The sequence below is a fragment of the Octopus bimaculoides genome, chromosome 25 (genome assembly GCF_001194135.2).
Source record: "Octopus bimaculoides isolate UCB-OBI-ISO-001 chromosome 25, ASM119413v2, whole genome shotgun sequence".
NCBI lineage: Eukaryota > Metazoa > Mollusca > Cephalopoda > Octopoda > Octopodidae > Octopus > Octopus bimaculoides.
The window spans coordinates 11,418,997-11,421,349 of record NC_069005.1 but is presented as its reverse complement, the minus strand read 5'-3'; the positions used below and the strand labels follow the sequence as shown (position 1 = coordinate 11,421,349).

General features: G+C 34.1%; 1 protein-coding gene across 1 annotated transcript in view; it reads left to right on the top strand.

Moving 5' to 3' along the window:
• The window catches only part of LOC106879340 (uncharacterized), a 10,784-nt gene that overhangs the window by 6,285 nt on the left and 2,146 nt on the right, over positions 1-2,353 (top strand). The window contains exon 2 of the mRNA XM_014928850.2: positions 1,275-1,501. Coding sequence (XP_014784336.1) covers positions 1,275-1,501 — 227 coding nt within the window. The remainder of the gene's footprint in view (positions 1-1,274; positions 1,502-2,353) is intronic.

Here is a 2,353-nt window from a genome sequence, read left to right as displayed (position 1 = left end):
TATATATATATATATATATATATATATGTGTGTGTGTGTGTGTGTGTGTGTGTGTGTGTTTGTGTCTCTGTGTTTGTCCTCCTAGCATTGCTTGACAACCGATGCTGGTGTGTTTATATCCCCGTCCCCTAGCGGTTCGGCAAAAAGTGACCGATAGAATAAGTACTAGGCTTACAAAGATTAAGTCCCGGGGTCGATTTGCTCGACTAAAGGCGGTCGATACATAGTTGAGTTATTTAAAAGAAAGTTGGTCGTCTTCTGTTGGTTGTTTTCCTCGCATTCGGTACTAAATGTGTTTATTTTGGGAAGTCCAGTGTGTGGCATTACTCTGTTGTAATGCTCCTTATATAAGTATTTATATATACATATATACATATATATACATATATATATATATAGATATATATATATATATATATATATATATATATATAGAGAGAGAGAGAGAGAGAGAGAGAGAGAGAGAGAGAGAGAGAGAGAGAGACAGAGACAGAGAAGAGGGAAGGGATAATGAGATAGAGTAGAAAAGTGAGAAACAGATTCTGGGAAAATAATCGCACAAAATCTTTTAATATAATATTGGGTCATTACGTGACTCAACGAGGCCCTCCATATTTTTGTATTTCGTATTTGATTCTCTGGATAAATTTTACGTATCTCAATCGATAAATGTAAGTCTTAATATTCCACAGTCACCACTTCAAAAAGATGCACAGTCTACTAACAGTTTAGTACAGGATGTAAACAATTAATTATTATCCATATGGATATATGATAGAGCTGTAAATTATTTTATTTGTACAAGCCGAGATCATCCCTGTATGTACGTATCTGTATGAAAGTATACGTACGTGTGGGACTCGACCCTTTCGCGGTGTACTGATTGTTGACATAAGTAGATTCTAACGAATTTTACAACTGATTGAATAATATATATGATATATGTGTGTGTACGTGTGTGTGTTTGTGTGTGTGTGTGTATCTTTGTGTGTGTATGTGTGTGTGTATGTGTGTGTGTTTGTGTGTGTGTCTGTGTGTGCGTGTGTGTGTGCACATTCATTTAATTTTCTTAGTTATCCATTTGTATCTCTCTTCTTCTAATTAATATTTCATTCATATATATCTCATATCTGCTTTTAACTAATATAATAATGATTAGCATATATACCATCAGTTTCCATAATAATCATTATTAATCGTCAGAAAAGGAAAACACAAGAATCTCCCTTATAATCCTGTTTCATTTTTCTCTGTAAACCTGCCTACCTTTACAGGGGAAAATCTGGATCAATTCACTAGTTGCATGTTTCATGAAGGAAATGACTGAACTATACAAAGCTGAAACACTCGATTGTAATTCTGTCTTCGGAAAAGCCAAGAATATACAACAGCATTGTTACACGTCTAATGATTTTTGCGGAGTCGGCTGGGATAATCGCGAGGCACTGTGGAAAATTTTCCAGCGGCCCATGAACGAGACAAAATCAGATTATTATATGATGTAAGTATTTCACGTACTTTTGTTTCCGTTGTTACTGTCGTAATTCTTATTGTTGTTGTTATCGTCATCGTCGTGTGTATAAACAAATAAACAAATATAGATAGAGAGAGAGAGAGAGAGAGAGAGAGAGAGAGAGAGAGAGAGAGAGAGAGAGAGAGAGAGAGAGAGAGAGAGAGAGAGAGAGAGAGATAGTGTAGTTAAGTAGGATAGGTATTCAGGTGCTTCCTCTTGAAGCACCTCTGCTTATTCCATTATTACAATCCAATACGTATTTGCTGTCGTTGTTGTACAGAGGCAAAGTATACGATAAAAGTTGAAAATTCTGGAAATATTGGTTGCAGAGTTATTGTATAACAACACAGGAAAAAGGAAAATGTAATCGTATTATTTATTAACCATTACAGAGTTTTACATGTTAGATAGACACGTATGGAATGTCCTAGTAGAAATTCTTCAGACGGAGAAATTAAATAATACAAACCTTACATTTGGAGGAAGCGTTTCTATTTAGTCAGAAATCAAGAGTAGTTTAGATAGCTGGAGAACTGGAAGGGTGAGCAAATGAGATATTACAGAAAAAGAAAACAGGGAGTTACACAGACATACCTACACACACACATACATATATACACACACTTATATACATAGTTACAGACAAACACTTATATATAAAGGCAAATAAGAAAATGGAGAGGATATAACATAGACAAACATCAGCCAGTAAACATTCCATTATATTTATTTATGATATTATAACCAACATGTGTTTAAGTGGTACAAGTAAACGAATGAGATCAGCCAATAAATATGTAAACAGATATATATATATATATATATATATATATATATATA